The sequence below is a fragment of the Vigna angularis genome, chromosome 3 (genome assembly GCF_016808095.1).
Source record: "Vigna angularis cultivar LongXiaoDou No.4 chromosome 3, ASM1680809v1, whole genome shotgun sequence".
NCBI lineage: Eukaryota > Viridiplantae > Streptophyta > Magnoliopsida > Fabales > Fabaceae > Vigna > Vigna angularis.
Window position 1 is genome coordinate 17,005,295 of NC_068972.1, and position 19,755 is coordinate 17,025,049.

The following is a 19,755-nucleotide window of genomic DNA, read 5'->3' on the forward strand; positions in this document are numbered from 1 at the left end:
CAAAGTTTGACATAAATTGGTAGGATCGAACAATCAGTCAAGTCAATAAAGACCGAAGGTCGAGGTGAGTGGACCAAGCGACCAAGGTCAAGTCAAGCCGGTTAAGGCCAAAGGTCAACTTTAGTCAACCAAATGGAAAGTTGATCTAAGTCAATCAAGCCGAAATCCAAGCCTAGTCGATTCAACCAAAATTCGAGTTGAGTTGGTTTGACCAAAGGCTAAGTCTAGTCAATTTGACCAAAAGTCTAATGGATTTAGTCTAGGTAACATAAGTTGGCAGGGTTGAAGAATTGTGTTAAGTCGGCTTGAGTCAAAGGTCGAGCTAAACTGATTAAGGTCGAAGATCGAGGCAAGTTGACTCAAATGAAGATTGGAAGAAGATCAACTTGAGTTGGTTTGGGTCAAAAGTCAAATCGAGTTGACTAGGAATAAAAATATAGTCGAGTCAGCTTGAGCCAAAGGTTGAGTCGAGGTTGCTTGGACTAAAGTTAAATCGGGCCTATTAGGATTGATGGTTGAAGTAAGTCAGGCCAGATCAAAAGTTGACCTGAGTTGGCTCAAGCGAAGGTTGACTTGGGAGAATGCTCAACCCATGTCACATCGAGCGAAAGGTCAAGTTAAGAAAGTTTGGCAAAAGAATTAACTTGAGCTAGTTGGATCAAAGAACTGAGTTGAGTTTGCTTGAGCCAAAAGTAGAGCTGAGTTAGCTTAGGCTGAGCAACTCAAGTCAAAGGTTAAGTTGAGCTAGTTAGAATCGAAGGTCGACCTAAGTTAGTCTAAGTTGAAGGTTGGCTTAAGTCAACTAAGTCAAAGGTTGACCTGAGTCAACCTAGGCTGAAGGTTTGCCTCTCCAATTAGGGTGAGTCGGCTTGACCTTCGTCTAAGTTGATTCATCTTGACCTTTGGTCTAAACCAGTTCGATTCAACCTTCGACATAAGTTAAAACAACTTGATCAAATTTAAATATCTTATATATAAGAGTTAATTAAAGTTTTATAGTGTGATCAAATTTAGTTTTTTAACCCTAACCAACTTAAAGAGGAAATTTTGAAATTGAAACTTTTTGAGATTCTCACTTGATCGGCCAATACAATGGAAATTTGTTTTGGAGTGGGTTGAGGTTAACTTTTGGAGTAAAGATGAAATTAAAACTTTTAGTAGAGAAGGAGAATGAGTGACTAATTGTAGAATTTTAATTCCTCATCTTAAAATTTATAAATTAGATTTTTTTTTAATTTAGTCATCAAACAATTTGTTTCAAAACCTTCAAATTCACATAAATGAATTATTCTCTGTTAAATTGCATCATCCACACTCTGAAAGTTCCGAAGTTTGAAGGGTGGGTGAGTTAATTAAACCGGGCTTGAAGTTTGGTTTGGGCCGCAGGTGATGTTGAGGATCAGAAAGCCCATGATTGTATTATTCAGCGAGAAAATAAAATAAAGTGGGATCCATCAGCGTCACCGTAACATCTGGGCATCGCATAAACGTGCGATGCTGATTCTTGTATGACACATCCTCACGATTGTCACGGAGGCAGAGAGAGGCGAAGAAGTGTGTCTCTGAATACTGAAAAATTTGACCATGTCTGCAGCTGTGATAGGCTCCAAACCACCTTTGACCACCTTGTCGTCTACTTGCAGAGCCACATTTGCCTCCAATTTCACCTCCGTAAAGTTCCCCGCTACTCCACTCTCCTCCAATCTTCTCTTTTTCAGGCTCACTCACACTGCTTCTTCCAACCGAACCTCAACCTTCCGTGGCTTCAAGCGCTTTTCCCCTGTCATGGAGTGGCAGGATTGCACGTATCTCCTTTCTTTCTCGCCCTTTCATATTTTACTTACTGTTACCGATTAAGCTTCCTATAATTAAGTATTGATATCTCGGCAGCCACTATGAAACCTATTTACTGAGAATTTTTACGTTTATATGATTCATTTCACACGGTTTCACATTTGCCTGGTGAGGTGTGATTGAATGAGTGCTTTAGAAACCCTCTCCCACCTCCTAGTAGTGCCTTAATTACAATGCTTGCGGTCGATAACTAGTAAAGATTATTTCCAATTTCAGGGTAAAGATGCAGATTGATGTTCCCATCTCTGTAGCATATGCTTGTTATTCCGATCGCGAAGCCATCCCAAAATGGATGCCCTTTATTTCCTCTGTTCAGGTATGCTTGCTTTCCTTCTCACCTTCTATTTAACAGATCATTTTTCTGGATTAGTGAAATAGGGCCTTGTAAGGGGTGGTGGAAATAAACTCACGTAATTGTTTACATCTGACTTATGTCTTGTACTCCTGTTTTTCTTAGCATCATAGGAAATCTTAGGATAATATGGAACCTAATAAGTTATGAATGTTGTCGTAAATAATCAGCAATGATTATTTGCTAAGTGTAGCATAGTAGATATGGTATTTGTGCTTTTTTCCCTTTCTTAGTCAAACAAGTAGCTGTGTTTGAAATCTTTGTTCCCTGCCTTGTTGCCAAGGAAGGATGACCTGAAATTACAATCAGAGTCTAGGTGTTTTTTTTTATTTGAATCCAAATGGTGCCTATGAGTACTGAAGACCTGTAATTTTCGTTCAATAAGCATTAACTGTAAAAAGAAAAAAAAGCATTTTGATTATATGCAAATGTTGTATTTGTTCCGCAGATACTGCCAGACAAACCTGACCTTTCACGGTGGACCTTGAAGTATAAGGCCTTTGGTCGTGATATTGAATTTTCTTGGCTTGCTCGTAATATGCAGGAAAAGATCCCCAACCTAATACTATACTTCTTTTTTCCCAATAAAATTCTCTTTTAGTTACAAATTACAATTGATATTTGTTATTCATGTTATATCACCTTCTTGCAGCCCACTCCAAATCAGAAAATCCACTGGCGATCTATGGAAGGTCTTCCAAACAGGTAACTTACTAGAATATTTTGCTAAGCTAATATCCTGTGATTTATTGATTTTTGGTGGTTCATCATTTTGTGTAGATATTTGAGATTTATGACAACAAAGAAAAGTTCAGATACACTATCTTTGTTCACCGACTAACTATCTTTTATATCATATTGAACTGTCCAAGCTTTATTGTAGTTTTTCCTAGCAGTGTTAATGCATCATATTTAAGATCAGATACCAGGGTGAACCTGGAATGCTTGATGATGTGCTGGAGTAATATAGAAAATTAAGAGAATTTTATTTGTACTATTAACTTTTTCCAAAAGAAGATAGAAAGAGGAGAGCAGAGGAATCTAGAGCAAATTTAGACGGATATGTGTGATACATTGATTCTATTGTTGTCTTGCTTCATATTTCTTGATTTGCTTTGTTTCCCATACATAGTATTGAATAATATTCACTCAGCTTATTCTTAATTGCAGAATTTACTTTATGATGTAGATTTTATGCCCTTTTTCTTGTGTATGAATACCAAAACAAGAAGGGAGGAAAAATCCTTGCTCACAATAGTGTCCCAAAGTCATAAAGAGAAATGTCAATATATATATAATATGTCCTATGAAATTCAGCAATGAATGCAACATAAAAGTAGTTTATTCCAATATATATATCCTATGAATTAAACACCTTAGTCCTTAGCTGGTTTTTATAGTTTTGCTGGTAAGGAATATCAATATCCAACTTTTGTGCTTAAGATATAAACTGTCATGTAATTTCATGGAGTGAAAAGACCCTTCCACCTTTATAGCAGTGACTATCTTTAGTAATTAGGTTAACATTTTCCTTTATCTGTGTTAGGTTAACTTTTTCCTCCTTACCGTTATCTGTGTTGTGTTTGTGCAATAAGATATTAGATAAAGAGAAATGATATTTTGACACACAAATATTTTACATTCATTTGACACGGTCCTCTCTTACTTTTTACTTTCTTCTTTCTTGAAGAAATACAAAAGTTCAGTCTTTTATGACTATTTTACTTTTACTTTTTACTTTCTTCTTTCTTGAAAAAATACAAAAGTTCACTCCTTTATGACTATTTTACCCTTGTACTGTGTGTCAAATGAATATAAAAGTGTGTCATTCTATTGTTACTCCAAACTCCTTTTTTTGTTACACAACTTTAATGTGAGAAAAGAAGAAATTTTTCCAATAACAATCTTAATTTTCACAAATGATTAAACCCCTCTTCACTTGTGACATTTTATATTTGTGTGGATATATATAAGTAGAGAAATATTTTATACGCAATAAAATATATCATTAAAGAATATATATTTATGTTTTGAAATATTCAGGGAAATGCTAACCATAGCCCTAATATTTAGGGGAACTTTTAGTTTAGATGCGTAGAAGATGCTCTTTCATGATTTTTAAATGCGTTCCTGCATGATTTCCAATAAAAACTTTCTCCTTTTATATTTTCTTAAGACACTTGTTAGCAAGAGCCGAATATTAAAGGAGGCTTTATTTCGTTATTTGGACTTGAGACTCGTAAAATGTTGGAACCAGGTCTGAAACTTAGACAGTTCTTGTTTAGTCTGATTTTATTCATCTTTAAGAAAGCTTTCATAGAAACAGCGAATGCCAGAGCTAGGGTTGTTCGAAAAGTATTAGTGAACCAATTCGAATCATGAACCAAACTGAAGCGTAAGTTAAGAAGGAAATAGCTTGGATTGGTTCGGACTAATTATTCCATTGTTCGGTTTGATTCAAGGAAATTCAGTTTGTTTTTCCCTCAGGAGGTAATGAGTTTTTCTTTAAATAAGCCTTTTCCATTCTCATTTAAAAAACTATTCAGTTGGTTTGGATGAACTTTTTTTCCAGTTTGGTTTGGACGAATTGTTTTCAATTTTGTTTGGTGTTCTTAGCTAAAGCGAACCATGAACTTGCCAAAGCCTAGCTCCTTAGAGCAATTTTTTTCTGCCCCACATTATTCATGCCAAATCCAAGGTTCATGAATCCCCCCTCTCATGCAACCCAGCCCTCTAAATACCCTATCACATCACGAGAAGCATTCCCCTAACACACTAACAATCAGCACATAGGGATATGACAAAGTGGATCTTGAATCTTTGGATATCTTAAAAGTATCCAAATAGGTGAGGAACTTGCTTAATGGGATGGGTCCATATTAGGTATTTACTTGCAAATTTTAATAGAGGTAAGTGTGGTTAAGATAATATAGTACCTATGACGTCCCGCCTCATCTCATCCCTATAATTTATTTATTTGTGTTAATGTATGTATATAATTGAAATATTTATTTGTGTAAATAATTATGCCATTTCATGCAAATTTCATAATGATTGTGTCAGAGGACTATGTTTTCAATGTTGTTTAGTTATGACTTATGTTTGAACGACTCAAGGTTATGCTTGAATTTTCTTTTTGTTATATTTGGATGCTTTTAATGTTATAATTATTTTATTTAAGAATGAAATTTCCATTTTTAAGGAAACATGGAATTTTTATTAAAATGAGATAAATGTGGTCAATCCTGACAAAGATATTAATATATAAATGAACATTTGACAAATGATACACCAACGAGCCAAAGAATCCTTTGTGAATCCTGAGTCAACAATAATATAAAGCCTTTTCTGCAGTTAAATAAAGTATGTTTACGTGACTGTTAAAACATTGAAATAGGCCTATTAAATAATATAAATACATTTCTTCATACAATTTCCATTGTGAATTTTGAACTGAACAATAGATATGTTTTTTGATGTCAATGCTATTATGAAAAATAAAAAAGATCAGGTGCATTTCCCACCAAGAATGAAATTTTGAAGTAATTTCTAATTATTTTTTTATTGACTTATCGAATTTAAATATAAGTACTGGTAAAGGCTGCGACGTATAGATACTCAATGAGTAAATAAATGAGGATTAAAGTTGTTACTCATGTGCGCACGGATATGAGTTCGAGTATTTTTTGAAATACGGATGCTATAACACCCTTACCCTAAACTTATTGTCAAGTTAACTAACTCAAACGAGTACTGCACCTATTCCTTCTAGAACAGAGCTCTCATACCGTGGGCCCTATTTGTTATCCATTATCACATCATTTTCAGCTTTCACACTAGAATCATAGGTTTCACCACTGAAGAGACTATGTTGCATTATTCAATATTTTTAAGATTTTTAATTGCTCGATTTCTCATGTGGCAGAGGTGCTGTACGATTCTATCCGAAAGGTCCTTCATCGTGTATTGTAGAAGTAAGGTCCTTTATTCAAATTTTTGCATTTTTTTTCCTCTATATATTTGGTCACACCTATGTAATATTAATTCTCGCTGAGTATTTGTCAAACTAGCTGCATGTTCCTAATGGTCCAACTAATAGCGTATTCCTATCAGTCCAGTGCACAACTAGGTGTTGCACTACATTATGCATCTATGTAATAATTTTTCATGTTGGACCCATTAACATTTTTTTCCACACATTTAACTTCTATCAAGAAATTGGGAGACCATGAAAGTGATAATACATGTTCTTTTGTCCATCTTTCTACCTCGGCGGCCCTCTCAAGCACTAACTACTGCATTTTTGTCCATTACAGCTTACAGTCTCGTATGAGGTTCCTCAGCTTTTAGCTCCAGTGGCATCGGTGAGCATTCTGACCTGGAAATAATGATGATCGTAAATAGCTTAGATTGACAAAAACGGTGATAGAACCTTTTATTTTTTTTGGAAATAACCTAAGTGAATATATATATATATATATATATATATATATATATATATATATATATATATATATATAAAAGATCAAAGAATCATAAATTTATTGTTTTAATATTTTTTTTGTTAATAGTGGTGTCAAATGTTTTATATATGTTGGATTGAAGTCATATATATATATATATATATATATATATATATAATAATAATAATATTTCTTGAATGACACTCCTTTGAAATATAAAAACCCATAAGTGATATTAGAGTGCATAGTTTATTATGATTACCACTTATATTACCATAACAACATAAAGACAACAATACCATAACCACAATAATAAGGTATAAGTATGTCACCTTACATTTGAGAAGAATTGTTGAGAATAATCTAAGTGAATCAAAATTTCACATCAGATAAAAAAAGTTGTATACCAAAAGATAAAAGGTTTATAAATTCATTATATTAAGATTTTGGATTGAAGTGGTATCAAATTATATATATATATATATATATATATATATATATATATATATATATATATATATATATAATATCTCCTAAATCATGTGAAATATAAAACCCCATCATAATTACCATTTAGTGTGAGCAAATTAGGGGATAGGAAAAACCTTAAGATGAATGGGTAAACTGTTTTACTAGTTTCATTCGCTTGTGTTGGATTTTCACCCGGTTATAATTTATTTTGCACATTTGATACCTTTTGGAACCTTTTTCTGATGTTCCCCCCTTCATGATTTAATTTGCAGGCACTGCAACCTTTCCTTGAAGGTTTACTTCAACGTGGTTTAGAAAGATTTGCAACATTCGCCAAAAGCTACACCTAAGATTTTATCATGATTGTCCTGAATTTTATAGCAGGGCTACATTTCTATAAGCATAGCTGATTATTTTCATATCGATCTCATTTTTGTCCATTGATTGAATTACTGAAAAATGATCTTAATGCATGAATGATTACCCAACTTTCAAGCGTAAATTATGTTTAAGGATGTTCTTAATGCATAATAAACATACCAGACATAAAGATGAAGGTATCTTCGCAAACCGCAATCCGAAATTTGTAAACTGCTTTGAACACTTAAAAAGTGTTCGAATTTAGATCCTACAAAGTAAAATTTGCCAAACCTTCTGGAGGACCGAAGCTCCAGTTAGTCCTACGCGGAGTCTATACTTCTGTGAAAATGAAAATGAAAATGGACTTCACCCAATCTGCACCTCAGATAATTGCTGACAAATAATGGAATAGAAACTAAGACATTACGAACAGTTTTATTGACACACAAGAATATGACATGAATAATGCAGTCAACAAAAATTGGCTATAGTACAAAAATAATAATGTAACGACAGTACATATTTACACCTCCATCCTCTAGCCCAGGTTATGTACATCCACCGACCACGTTAAAAAAAATGATGGCTGCTTTTTCCAATGACTAAACTGAAGCAGCCAAAAACAGCATGTAATAATTCAACATTATTTGATGAACCGTGTATGTACAAACATTCAGTTGCTAGCACTGCCTTCCAACAAGCTCCTCAAGCTACAAAGAGCCTCTGCAGAGAGGCTACAGCATCTCAATTTCCGTTGGCGAGGAGGGGATGGCTCTGGCTCCATGTGGTCGAGGGAAGAAAAACATACAATGATCACAGTGAGATTATCAAATGTGTTCAGGCGTAGTGCCTCCATAACCAGGTCCCTGGCACATTTTTCAGGATCGTCGTGCCTCCTCAGGCCTCTGCGAACAAGGCTAACTGCATGCTGACTTGACATGACATCCCATATGCCATCGCATCCTATGATGAGGAATTCATCATCCTCTGTTAGAACAACTTGCCGGAACTCCGGTTCTGCAATCAAAGGTGAGGGACCACCCTTAGGTAACTTCATGTCCCAGTCCCCTAGTGCTCGGGTAACTGATAAAACCCCATTGAGATAACCATCATCTATGTAGCCACCCAATTCTTCAACACGCCTCCGTTCTGATGGATAAATAGGCCTGTGATCTTGAGACATGTCAATGGCCTCTCCTTTGCGACACAGAACTGCTCGGCAGTCGCCAGCATTGGCCACCATTAGAAGCCTGAAAGAAGTTTACCAGAAATCAGCAAAGCAAATATAGAGAAGGAAAGGCATCTCCATTCAATCTAACAATATCCATACATTAGATACGGTAATAAAAGCAAAATCTATCCAAATATTAGCAGGTCCAAGAAATATGAATTCCAATGAAAGGACAATAATTGTTGAAGCAATGATAGAGAACACCCCAATAATGCACAAGAACTGGATTTTATTAAGAGAAACTGCACGTATTACCTATTCTGATAAACTTTCCGTAACCTAAAATTGGACAAACTAATTTGTAATAGCTATCTCATTTAACATAATTAAAAAGCTCATTTTAGCTTATCATTAAGCTTATTTCAATTGATGGGAAAAACTTATTTTGTTTCTTTTATTTTCTACGAATGTAAATAGAAAAGCTTATCCAATCACAACTCAAGTAAAGAGAAATATAATCTAGTAAGCTGCTAAAAGTGTACTAATAAAGAAGAACCAAGAATGTAAAGTATGGATTACCTTCCAAATATCAAAGCAGTGAGGGCCGTGGTGCCTGATGAACTATTCACACTGCAATCATCGGCCAAAGCTGAATCAGCCAAAAGAAACGCCTTTCTGAGGGAATCCTCTACCTCTTCCAGAAATACACTATTGACTTCAGAAGTCTGTGGGAAACTGACATCTTCGAAGAAGAACTTTATGACGTTTTTTCTAATATAAGCTGCAGCTTCAGGTCCTCCATGGCCATCAAACACCTAGGATATTGCCAAACCTCAGTTACATTTAGAATATGGACGAACAAGTTAAAGAGACAGGTGAAAAGTTGATTACCCCATAAAAAGCACTTGGTCTGGGAAAGTTGTATGGTGATCCCATATGAGATGACAAATCATCTATCCTTATATGTTCATCTTCCATGTATCTCCTTGGCCCAATGTCAGCAAAACTACCTGAACGGAGGGAAGGTATAAACTGCAGAACCGCAGATTCAAGAGCAGCATCCGATATCCTGTCTGCAGACTTAGCATCCTACAAAAGGACAATTAAATACAAATCAGAAAAGCAAGAATCAATATATCGAAGGACTGGATGGTACTATGTTGCAAAACTTTGTTAATCCCCTAGAAATATTGATGCTCCAAACCACAAAAAGACCACAAGCTAACAATCAAATCAGAACTTCTAAAATCTATTGGAAATTCACGAACATATTCATGGAGGATTTGGTCAGCAACAGATGTTAGCGAGCAACAATGTTAAACCTCTAGGCCCCCACTACAGCAAAATCCCTCCCAGACACATCCATCTCAACCAATAAATTCAACTTCAAATGAACAGGCAGATCCCCTTACTATTGCTAAGACACAATTGGAATCATCATAATAAGCAGTTAACCTAAACATTCATTCCAAAAATTTAACAAGTAAAACATGGAAGTAAACCTAAAAGATATCAACAAAATTCAGCTATCTTCACCTAAGTTCAACAATCACGCTAACCCGTGATCCAAATGTTTCTAAGAAAATTTCCTTTCCAAAAGGGACCTTGATCCGAGAAAGCGAAATCAAAAGAATTCACATGATTGAACAAGCGAACAGAAAGAATTAAAGAACCCCATCAGCTCTATAACCATCTATGTCATCCAACAACAGACACAGAGCAAAATCCCAAGACAAAAGAAAAACGATAAAGAGGGTTTTCAAAATCTAACTTCTTGTGAAGTGAGTAACTCGGCGGAGACCAACTCAGTGACACGAACTCTGTCAAAACTCGGAGGCAAATTAGTATCTGCATCTCCGATCTCGGGGACATCGCTTCCCTTGTTTTGAAAATGTTTCACATCCAACACACCCACGTTCTGTTGACACACAACCTCTGCTTCAGCCACCATGTTCTGTGCTTTCTCTTTTTCCACCTCTAAACTTCTCACGGGAAAACTGATCCAAATCCGAATCCGACGTTGTATAGAGCTGAAAACTATTGTGCTATGTTCCCAAAATACTTGATTGATGTTACAAAACTGTTTCGATTTTTTTCTCTTCTGTTGAGATTTCTGGGGATTTTTCTCGCGGTTTCCGTTGGGATTGGTGATCAAAAACTTCTGCCACGAAGGGGTTGAAACGCCATATTAGAGGCTCCACTCTGGAACCGGCGGCTGCCGGTACCCTCGCTGGCTTCACGGACATGTGGAGTTTCTGGGACCACAAGCGTGTTTGCCTCGCACGCGTTGAGGCTTGGCTTAACCGACACGTGACGGTTTTACAGGTTGACGTGTGACCTTTGAAGTGTTGGGAAGTTGCGTATACGAAATGACCGGAAGGTCCTCAGTGGTGTAAGCTGTCAGTTTTGACTTGTGGGTTGGCTACGGTTGGGAGAGGGGTAATATGGGAAACTCTGATAGCGCCGACCGAGTAATATAACTGTCATCTTGTGTTCATAGGTGCTGACGCGTTTGTCAGTCCCCACCAACATTGGTGATGTGTGATGTCATCCCCAGCCACTCTCTTTTCAATTTCTCCTCTTTGTTACCCTCACACAATAACAAAAATATTACTCAAATCTATGTGAAAATGCTAAATAACTGTCAATTTGCCCTAATATCATATTCAATTTAAACAAAATTACCTCCTATAAAAAAACAAATACTTGGTTCTACCAAAAGAATAAAGAATCATGTTATCATACATTCTAATTAAAACCTTCTTACATTATGATAAATAACAACTTGTAAAAAAATTATCTTCCTTTATCTCTATTTTGTCGTTAATTTTCATATTGTATGCAAACAGAAAATCTTAAATAATCTCAATTTTACTGAAGATTAATCCTTAGATATGGAAACGAAAAAATGAGTGAGTTTAAAAGATTATATAATCATCTCATGAAGTGAATCCCATTACTTGATGATGTCACCCTACCCTAGGGATAGTATCCTTTGAAAAACTTAATATTTGAAACTAATCATATCCTATTACAATAATCACAAAGAATAAAAAGGCCCTTATTATGATTACTGTGATCATTAGGGGTTATATATATGAATTCAATTTCTTCTAAAACACTAACTACATCAATTTATTTGTTTATTTATTTATTTGGCATCTTTGTTGGTTCCTTTTTCATATATAGATATAATTTCATATTTAGAAATAAGATGGATATGCATGGATTGTTGCACACAATGGGAACTGAAATTGAGGTGGATGTGTGAAAATGTCAAGTGGGTAGTATTATTCCTGCTTTTTTCAAATATCTTCAAACGAAGTTAGGTAGTGGCTTGCAATTCATCCATTTTATTGTTTTCTATGTCTGTGATGAGTGCTATTAAAAAAAGTTTAAATTATGGTGTGAGGAATAGTAAAGAATCAATCAACTAATTAATTTAATTTATTTGGGTGCATTTTAGTAAATAATTTTTTCTGAGTTGGGGTCAAGGTTAACTATTTGGTTTGTATGTGTTGTTTAAAGTTCAAGTTCTATTCATTTATGTGCATCCAAATTATTCCAGAAATAGAATCTAAGAGTCTAGATGTATTACTTTGTTTAAATAATGTCACAAAACTGTGATTGAAATTTTGAAATAGAGCTTTCTGAATAGATATGGAATAGTTTATTTTAAATGAATGTGAATCATTTCAGTTTTTGACTGGAATTTAGAGAAAATGTTTATTGAATTAGTGATTGAGGAATGTTGATGTGAGAAAAGGAGAAAGATTATGTTAAAATGGATTCTATATTACAAATTTGTTTGAACAAATTTTATGATATGTAATTATTGTTTTTATATTATGTTTTTCTTTTTAAAATACATTAGTTTATTATTATTTTTTGTATTTATTTGATTGTTTTTTTCTCTAAAGATAGTATATTAATACATGTGAGCTTGAGAAGTAGTAGGAATATATGATGGTGTTAATATAAGAACTGCTGAAAATGAAAGCTTATAATAGTGATAGATTAAAATATGAATTATACCGTCTTTTTCTAAAACTTTATTAATCACAGTTCTTATCTTTAAAGTATTTTGATTCTCTTGTAAAAATATATTTTAAAATACAATCTTTCAATAAAAATATAATTATATATATATATATATATATATATATATATATATATAAATATAAATAAGTGTGTATCTAAGATTGGATGATATTAAATATTAACATAAGATTTTGAGTAGAAATTTAGAATGTTACACTATCCACCTTCTAAAATAATAATCAATTTAACAGTCTATTGTTTATATAATAATAGCAAGCATAAATAAGCATACGAATTTAAAACCTTTATCATTATTATCATATCAATAAAATAAAGTTATTAAGTGATTTTTTCTTTTGAAAAAATGACATCAAAATATATTTTTCCTTATCAATAGGTTTAAAATATACATCATTCTTCACTTATTTAAAACTTCAATCTCTATATATTTTTAAATATTTTATATTTTCTCTGGGTTTAAAATTTGTTATTAGATTCCACGCATAGTGGATAAGGATAACCAAATTAAGGTAAGTTGATCACATCCTTTATTTAAGTATTATATTATTGTTCTCTTATAGTTAGTTCTCCTCTTAAAAGGAGTAGGAAGTTTTTAATTATCTGATCAAGTGGAGTTGTTACTTATAAGTTGAAAGTTTTTTTTTTTTATTATTTGAGTTGTGAAACTTTTAGAAGTTGTTTTTCTTAAAAAACCAACTAACTCTAAACGAGGAAAGCTAATTAGATATGAAATATTTGGATAATGATAGAATTGACAATTATATATCAATAAGAATTTGATTTGGTAACGTTGAGAGTTACGGTATTTGTTATGAATTAGTTTGAGAATTGAATTGAAGTTTTTAACATTAATTTTGTTTTACATATGACAAGTGTAATAATAATTTGTTGAATTATGTGTATTAATTCTCTTTATTTGTATTTGTGCTATTAAACTTTTTTCATTTAATGTTTTAAAAATAATTGTTTAAACATTATTTTTGTTTAGAAGTGATTATTACTTATTTCATATATATATATATATATATATACACGAGGTTTACTAATTTATCTAAGAGGTTTTTTAGTGAGTACTAGGAAAGTGTACAAAGTTTTAAGTTACAAAAAAAGTTTTTATTAAAAAAAATACAACTAGTATTTTAATAATTTTAAAATTTAATATAAAAAAAATAAAAGATAGTTGTTTATTATTCTGATTGGTCTTTGTATTTGTAGGAATAGTTATTACCTTTTATTAAAAAAACATATAATAAAAGATAATAACTACTCGTGGATCAATAAGAATGATAAATAACTATCTTTTATTTTTTTATTTTAAATTAAATTTTAAAATTATTAAAATATCCTTGGATTTAAAGTTGTATTTCTTTAATAGGAACTTTTTTGTAACATAAAACTTGGTACATTTTGTTAAAATATACCAACTAAAAAAATCTCTTATGTAGCAAACCCATATATATATATATATATATATATATATATATATATATATATATATCAAAGTTTGAAGTCGTGGAAGTCAACGTTGGATTTTTTTTTTCGGCCTAATAACCTAAAGTCTCATCCAATGTAAATGTCCATGTTTGAAACTACATCCATGAGAATTTTCAACTACAAATCTATCATTTTCTTTACTATTTTTAATACTCCAAATTGTATTATTAGAGTAGCTAATTCTCAATTTCATTGTAGCTGAATCTAATGATTCTCTTTCACACACATATATAAATATCTTATAATGATTTTTGGGTTCTTTTTTAATATGACTCGATCATCTATTTCTTAGGTTATTTTAAAAATTAGAAAATAACTTTGAAACTTGATCCGCATATTTAACAAGTAATAAATATAATATTAGATTATGGAATTTATGATTGTAGTGAGTGCAGAGTCTAGTGAAATTTTGTGAAGGTGAGAGTAAGTGTTAGCTTTTGATTCAAAACGTGTCTTCGGCTCTGGCCTGCAGTGTTAGATGCTGCTTCGAGGGTTACTCCCTACACCACCCCATTTTGCTCCCTCCACCACCACATTTTTTTAAAATTCCAAAACTATCCTTTATATTTTAAAATATCCTACACCCACCTCTTTTCTTCAACGGATGTCAACATCCGTTGAAGAAAAAATTCTTCCACGGACGTGCCACATCCGTTAACGGATGTGGCGACATCCGTTGCCTTTTTTTGTTTTTTAACTTTTAGTTTTTTTATTTTTTTGTTTAAAATTAATATATAAATATTATTTAATTATTTTAAAATTATTACTTAATTATTTATAAATTAATTTTATTTTATTTAATAAAATAATTATTATTAATTTTAATTTATGTATTATTATTTAAATAATAATTAAATTTTCTTTATAAATATATGAAAACGGATGTGTCACATCCGTTAACGGATGTGGCGACATCCGTTATCTTTTTTTTTTTTTAGTTTTTAGTTTTTTAATTTTTTATATTTTAAATTAATATATAAATATTATTTAATTTTTTAAAAATTATTATTTAATTATTTATAAATTAATTTTATTTTATTTAATAAAATAATTATTATTATTTTAATTTATATATTATTATTTAAATAATAAATAAAAAACTTTTTAAAAATCTATTAAACGGATGTGGCACATCCGTTAACGGATGTGGCCACATCCGTTGAAGTTTTTTTTTTTGAATAAAAATAATAAACTAAAATATAAAATATGTAAATGGATGTTACGGATGTCAACATCCGTTGAAGGTGAAACAGATGTTGACATCCGTTTTATAGAAGGGCAAATAAGGTATGGGTAGGTGCAGGAAGCGGTTGGTGGTGGTGGAGGGAGCAACTCTCTGCTGCTTCAAGCAATCGAACTTTGAAATCTTCGTGACCCAAAGTGAGTAACGAGGAACAATACTTGGACCGTTATTGATTAGCCCACAAACTAACTTTAGAAATGGGCCTTTCTTCCTCCACTCCAAGTTTTCTTCTAGCACCCCATAACATTAGTGAAATGTCTTTAATACTCTTGATTAAAAAATATTAAAAATCCTAATATCCTTCTTTCGTTCCCTTCACTGCGCCACTGAAACATCCTTCCTTCCACCTGCACATTTCTCCTTCAAATAATTGTTTGATGTCACCTTCAATGTTTCAACTTGTATGTTGGAAATATGGTGTGAACGATGCAATTATTGAATGCGATAATACAAACAGTGAATGTTGGAAATATGAGTATATGGTAAGTTGTTATTCTCAATGTAAGGACCTGAAATTATATGGCAGTTGGACCTTATGTTGAGACAGCTAGGCCCATAAGGTTAAGGGCATTATGACCTTAGTAAGGGACCTTTCAAAAAATCTGAGTTCCTTATCTCAACTTCTCATTCTCTCTCTAAGGACTCAGTTGTTTATTTTCTCTGCCTTTTCTCTACCATATTTCTGCTTTCTCTCTTCCAGTCCTCTTTACTGAACCACTGGAATTTTGTTTAGGTGACGCCAAAACATCCGCAGCATAGAGAGCTTCGGAACCATCCGATCAGTTTCGGATTCTAAGTCGGTAAGCCCCTCCATGCAAGCCCTTCTCTGTCCTTGAACTAGCACATGCAATCTCTGTAGTTGCATGTGGCTTGTGCCTTCATTTTTCCTCCCGTTTTTCCACTCAGTTCTAGCTCTAAGAGTTGTTCCCATCGCCATTTTGGTGGTTGTAGGGCACTGTTTAGGTCCTTGCTGTGAGGTGCTGTTAGAGTTTTTCCAACGAGCTGTACGGTTCAGTCAAGTCACTTCAAAGTAAGGGGAGCTAGAATACTTTCTTATAAGTTGTTATATGTTAAGTGTATGGATTGATTTATGCATCATTGTGCTGTTTGGGTTGCGTTTTTAAGTTCTGAGTGTATGGAATGATATCTGCTTAAATGTTCATCTGTGAATATGTGAACTAATGTTGTGTGAACTGCTTTAAACGTGTTGTGTGATTGCAACCGAGGATGTTTGATGAGTAAAATCTGATGTAGCAGCTGTATGTTTAAAGTTAAGAAGATTATTAGTGTTTTGAGTTATTTTGGAGGAAGTGGGATAGTGAATTTGAGAGTTAAGGGTCTAGGGCTCTTGTAGTCTGTTGGGACAATATAGGGAGGTTATTTGTGACTTGTTAGAGTCATCAAACTGATCAAAACAGGTGCAAAATGGTTGAATTGAATTTGGGTCCCTAAGTGGTGGAAATTGGTGTTTTAGAGTTGAATTTGAGTTGTAATTACTTTAGAATGGTAGTATGAAGGTTTTAGATCATCTAGACAAGTTTAATTAAGTATAAACTACAAATTAGAACTGTTAGAAGTTGGGAAAGATGACTAGAAATGGTAAAGGGTGTGTGAGTTGCACAATTCTGCAGAACTTGCGTCCTACAGATTATGCAGACTCGCTAAGCGAATGTTTTCGCATAGCGAGTCCTCACAGCAAGGTGCTCTCTGTTTAGTCATTCGCATAACGAGTTGGTGCGCTGTACGAGTGACTGGAGAAGGTTGTACTTTGTTTGGTGATTCGCTTTGCGAATCTAGTCGCTATGCGACTGGTAGTGATTTGAGTTTAATGTCAATTAATTCGAATAGCGAATTTGGGGCGCTATGCGAGGGTTTAGGGTCTGATAATGTGTATTAGAATTTTTAGTTTAGCATAGTGCACAGACTTGGTGCCCTATGCGAATTTTAGCTGTCCCCCTGTCAGGAAAATTCGCTCAGCGCATCAAGGGTGGTGCGCTATGCGAATTTTAGCTGAAAAACACTCCCCCCGTCAGGAAAATTCGCTCAGCGCACCAAGGGTGGTGCGCTGTGTGAATTTTTGATGTCTTGCCTTGCCCCCTGGTGTGTTGTGCGACCTGGTTCAGTGAGTTTCACATTTTTCCTCATCTGTTTGAGCTGTTTGGTGTTGTTTGACTGCCAAGGTGTATGTATATCTATATAACTGATTTGGGTGGCTTGATTTTGCAACATGATTGAGGGTATGTTGTATTGTGTGTGAATTATAGTTTGGAAGTATGTATGAAACAAAGTTGTGATTGGCGTAAGTGTAACAAGTATGGTTAATGGATGTAATTCCATGGATCTCAAAGTGAGGTCACATGGTGGTGCCCTATAGTGTTGGACATAATTCCATGATCTTCAAGGAGAAGATTCATGGTGGTGCCCTTAATGTTTAGAATGATTTGCATGGTAGCTCAGTCTTGGGGGTTTTCCTGACGCTCCAATGGTCTTTCATTCTCAAGTAGAGAGGATTGATCCATGTGGTGAGGAGTAGCAGGAGGTCCTAGTCTTGGGTGCTTCCAGTACGGCCCAAGGTGAGTGATAACGGACTAACCTCGTGAGTGTGGTAGGGTGAAACTCATTGGCAATGACTTTGCAAAGCAGTAGAGGCCACCACGAGTGCATAACCCGCCATAGCTCGGCAATCATTCTAGTCCGGACGAGTCAAGTTTAAGTGCAACAAGTCATGTTTGTATAGTATAGTATATCCGTCTTTACTTGCATGTTGCCTGTGACTGCTATAAAACAATTTTTTTATATCTAGCTCACACTTGCTTGTATGTTTGTGTGTCTTGGGTATGCTTTTCTTTTGCAATGATCATCCACTTGGATGTGAGCAGAGGTGGATGAGGTGCCTCTGGAGCAGGCTTTGGAGGAAGACGATGTTGCTGCTTAGTCTCCTTAGGATTCTCCTAGTGTTTCTTGTATTTTGAATTACTATTTAGTTGTTGAGGATTTTTCTCGGTGATTCCTATCCTTGTGAAATACTTTATTTGCGTTTAAGTTTTAAATTATGTCTCATTTTGAAGATGACTGTAAGCTTAACTACTTTATTTACCATCTATTCTAACTATTTTCTTTTATTTAAATATAAACTTATTATGTTATATATTTCTATATAACGTGGGATGTTACATTCAAGCCATATAATTTATTTATTTACGAATCTGAAGGACACGTTCTTTTCTTTTTAAATTATTTATTTTGCTGACAGTGAAGACGGCGAACCCTGGCGTGAATTAAGCATGCAACATTGAAGATGATGTAGGTGCAAAATGGAAGCATCTAGGTGGCCACGTTTATTGAAGATGATGGCGGTGGGGCAATGTCTTGAAGCAGTGGCATAATCATAATATGCAAAGTTGTTAGGTGAAACACTTTCTCAAAGTTCAGAAGAGTGGAACAAGTGAACATCTTCCTCCACCCAGACCAAAAAGAAAACCTGCTCATCCATATCCACAGAAAGCTTGAAAAAAAGGGTTTGAATATTCACTATATTTTTCGTTTCATTATTTAATATGATTGTATGCCCCACGAAGCTTGCAAGTTCTCACATTTCTTCTCTGCGGTTCTTGAATCCATTGAGGAAGGTGAAGATGGAGGTGCAGTACGAATTTATAAAAAAACTCCAGGGATAAAATGGGGATATTGAAAATTAAGGGGGTGCTTGAGAAAATATGGGGATGTAGGGAGAAATTTCCAATAATATTGTTCAGCGACAGCATTGATTAGGCCCAAACTGAAACATTTGACCCAAAACAAAAAATAAATGGAAGACCATTTAAAGGAAGATTAATCATCCATGTAAACTATAACAAGCTTATTTTCAATTATTTCAACCAGAAAAATAATCCATGTACTAAAAATGATATTTAATGCTTATAGATAAAATAAATAAATAAGTGTAATGAAACGCTAAGAAAAATATATATTAAAGATAGCATTAACATTTTTATTATTTATTTTTATAGAATCGATAACAAGACTTCTAACAATTTTACAAACGGTTCTAACCTTCAATTTTCAATGTGTTCATTCTTCTTCCTAAGTACTTGTCAACAAAGCAAAATAAATATATAATTAATAGAAATGTAAAAAAAATATCTCGGTGATTATACTGTTTATAATATTATCTATGGTGTTTATAGGCCTTACTTAGATGGGTCTAATGGTCCATTTACTTTAATAAAACGATAGTGTTTGATCATACTCTAATAACTGCTACAAAATAGTCGGTGTGCTACAA

At 33.7% G+C, this 19,755-nt stretch overlaps 2 protein-coding genes across 2 annotated transcripts; one reads left to right on the forward strand and one right to left on the reverse strand.

Moving 5' to 3' along the window:
• The first annotated feature begins 1,458 nt into the window (after positions 1–1,458).
• On the forward strand, positions 1,459–7,652 carry LOC108325900 (uncharacterized). The gene is made up of 7 exons (XM_052875261.1): positions 1,459–1,805; positions 2,071–2,170; positions 2,655–2,745; positions 2,854–2,911; positions 6,132–6,180; positions 6,523–6,570; positions 7,413–7,652. Exons 1-7 carry the CDS (start codon positions 1,585–1,587, stop codon positions 7,488–7,490), a joined length of 645 nt encoding a protein of 214 aa, XP_052731221.1. The 5' UTR covers positions 1,459–1,584; the 3' UTR covers positions 7,491–7,652.
• A 257-nt stretch (positions 7,653–7,909) lies between these two features.
• LOC108325897 (probable protein phosphatase 2C 49) lies at positions 7,910–10,840 on the reverse strand. Its single transcript, XM_017559024.2, has 4 exons — positions 10,443–10,840; positions 9,563–9,760; positions 9,251–9,486; positions 7,910–8,750 (listed from the first exon to the last, which is right to left on the reverse strand). Exons 1-4 carry the CDS (start codon positions 10,620–10,622, stop codon positions 8,174–8,176), a joined length of 1,191 nt encoding a protein of 396 aa, XP_017414513.1. The 5' UTR covers positions 10,623–10,840; the 3' UTR covers positions 7,910–8,173.
• Positions 10,841–19,755: the final 8,915 nt, after the last annotated feature.

Coding starts and splice junctions, on each gene's coding strand:
- LOC108325900 (XM_052875261.1), top strand. CDS start 1,585: ATGTCTGCAGCTGTGATAGGCTCCAAACCACCTTTGACCACCTTGTCG. Junction 1,806..2,070: donor ATGGAGTGGCAGGATTGCAC/GTATCTCCTTTC, acceptor TTCCAATTTCAG/GGTAAAGATGCAGATTGATG. Junction 6,181..6,522: donor CTTCATCGTGTATTGTAGAA/GTAAGGTCCTTT, acceptor TGTCCATTACAG/CTTACAGTCTCGTATGAGGT.
- LOC108325897 (XM_017559024.2), bottom strand. CDS start 10,622: ATGGTGGCTGAAGCAGAGGTTGTGTGTCAACAGAACGTGGGTGTGTTG. Junction 9,761..10,442: donor AGTTACTCACTTCACAAGAA/GTTAGATTTTGA, acceptor GTCCTTTTGTAG/GATGCTAAGTCTGCAGACAG. Junction 9,487..9,562: donor GACCAAGTGCTTTTTATGGG/GTAATCAACTTT, acceptor GCAATATCCTAG/GTGTTTGATGGCCATGGAGG.